Below are 2,218 nucleotides of genomic sequence, written 5' to 3' on the forward strand. Positions count from 1 at the left end.
AAAAATTGTGACTGAGAGAGAATTCTGACTTACGATGACTAAAATTAACTTCCCTTCTCACAAATATGTTTGTAGATAATAATGTGTGGAGGCCTCAAGCAAAAGTCTAATTTAATTTGCATTCAGATTTTGGTACAGGTTTTCCTCTCTGTTTCATTCTCTTTGGTTAGAAATAATCTTATTTTGATGTTGAAGAAGATTTAGGATATGCCCCTCCAAACTATGCTACTGTGGGATCAGGATTATTTTCAGCCGAGGACAATTGAGAATCAACACATCAGGAAGTTTGCTACCTTCTCCTTTCTGCCTAAAAACCAGGGAATCAGTTTCCCATTGCGAAGGGGGCCCCTTGTCCCATCCCAGGAAGAGGAGAGCAATTCCTGTCACTGGGTGGAGGATCGGCCCTGAGATGCATCTGCATAAACAAACCCTAAAATAACCCTTCTCCTTCATCATTTCCACCGTAGATTTCCTAGTTACTTTCTAACAGTTACACAATTTATTTGTTCCTTGAAGCCCAAATCCTCTTTCCTTAGTCACAATGGAAGTCCCCAAGCCTCACTGTTTCTTTGAGTTTCACTTATTTTCTGTGAACTTTAGGGAACGTATTAATAAGATTTGTATTCTCTTTCTCCTGTTAATCTGTCTTTTATCAGTTAAATTAGCAGGCCCCCAGACACTGAGCCTGAGAGGGTACAGGCAAAGGTTTTCCTCCCTGGCAGTGTGTATTTCTGAATTCTGGCATGGTCTAGCACTGTCTGCAACCATCAAGGGCAGGTGCGTGGGCCACTTCATGGCTCAGCTGTTGCTCTTCCTCTTGTTCCTGTCATAGCTCCCCAGATGTTTTTATGCTGGTGCTATTTATAATGGAAATGGAAGAGAAGATGTTTCAAAAGAACGGGAAGAAAGGAGCCACAGAGGGGTCACACAGAAGGATGGACAGGGTGCGGCTGGGGCACCAGAAGGAGGTGTCACTGCCTCATGCAACCCCTCTTACCCAGTCTCTGCCAGCTGCCCCTCACTGGCTGCACCCTGGAGGTGGCCCTGTTCACTACAATAAGCAAAGTCGCTAAGTGGGTCAGGGTGAAGCACTCCCCTTAGGAAAGTCAGGGCTCACCAGTTATTACGCGGATTCCTCAGCTAGCGAAAGAAAGGGGTTGCAGTTGAAGGAGGATGGTTCATGTCCCTCAGGTTTTAAGCCGTTCACTGCTGAGTTGAAGCCACCTGATGGGCTGGTTTGGTTTTTGTCTGGAGGCAAAGCAGAGGAATTAACCATTCACTACCACACAGCGTGCCACGGAAAAGTGGATTTGATTAGGGAAAGGTAAAACAGGCGGGCTTGGAGGCCAAGTTAGGAGTTTTCGAATAATCCTTCTCCTTTTGTGGTCTCCCTCCCAGGTCTGACCTTGCTTTTAACTTAGAAGGCTATATTTTTGTATTCCTGAATGATATCTTCACAGCAGCAAATGGAGTTTATACCAAACAGAAAATGGACCCAAAGGTACCAGACCTTGCCTATGGCTTTTTGGCTTTGTCATCTGGGCCCTAGAAGTATATGAAAAACGAAAATGAATGTGTACAGTTGGCATGTCATGTAATGTATATAATATGACCTGTAGATTACTAATTTCAATTATCTTGTCTGTGTAAGTTATTATTTGCAAAATTTTGGGTGAAAATGAGATAGCATGGGAAAAGCTACTAGTTTAGATGCACACTCAGAATATATAAAAAGAGATTAATTTGAAAGGCAAACTAACTTTTTTACTGGCATCATCAACGACCAAGGCAAGGTCAGGGGTCACGATATTTGTTCTGAGAGCACTAGTTTGGAGTCTGGAGATGTGGGTTAGAGACACAAGTTTTGCTACTTACTGGCTGTTGTGACTTTGAACCTTAACTTCTCCAAACGTCAGTTTCCTCATCTGTGGAATGAAATGACTGCAATGGATAATTCGTAAGGTCCTGTCCAGCAATAGCTGCTGCTTCTGATGATGAGGGGCTGGGGCAGAGGAGCTTTGCTTTTGTGTGGCTGCCTGTCACGTGGAGGCCCCATCCCTCCTCCCCCCCACCCCCAGCTGTTACAGGAAGCCCGGGAGGATGAGTCAGGCATATGTTTCTTTGTTCCAAGCTCTTTGTGCTGGACGCGGGAGTTCACTCTGACCAACAGGCTTATTTCTATGAGCTTTTTTTTTTTTTTTTTTTTTTTTTTTTTCTG

General features: G+C 44.0%; 1 protein-coding gene across 1 annotated transcript in view; it reads left to right on the top strand.

Annotated features, from left to right (window-relative positions):
* The window catches only part of SLC35D2 (solute carrier family 35 (UDP-GlcNAc/UDP-glucose transporter), member D2), a 68,663-nt gene that overhangs the window by 5,201 nt on the left and 61,244 nt on the right, over window positions 1-2,218 (top strand). The window contains exon 3 of the mRNA XM_011976019.1: window positions 1,399-1,501. Coding sequence (XP_011831409.1) covers window positions 1,399-1,501 — 103 coding nt within the window. The remainder of the gene's footprint in view (window positions 1-1,398; window positions 1,502-2,218) is intronic.

Source organism: Mandrillus leucophaeus, unplaced genomic scaffold (assembly GCF_000951045.1).
Source record: "Mandrillus leucophaeus isolate KB7577 unplaced genomic scaffold, Mleu.le_1.0 Scaffold161, whole genome shotgun sequence".
In the NCBI taxonomy this organism is placed as follows: domain Eukaryota; kingdom Metazoa; phylum Chordata; class Mammalia; order Primates; family Cercopithecidae; genus Mandrillus; species Mandrillus leucophaeus.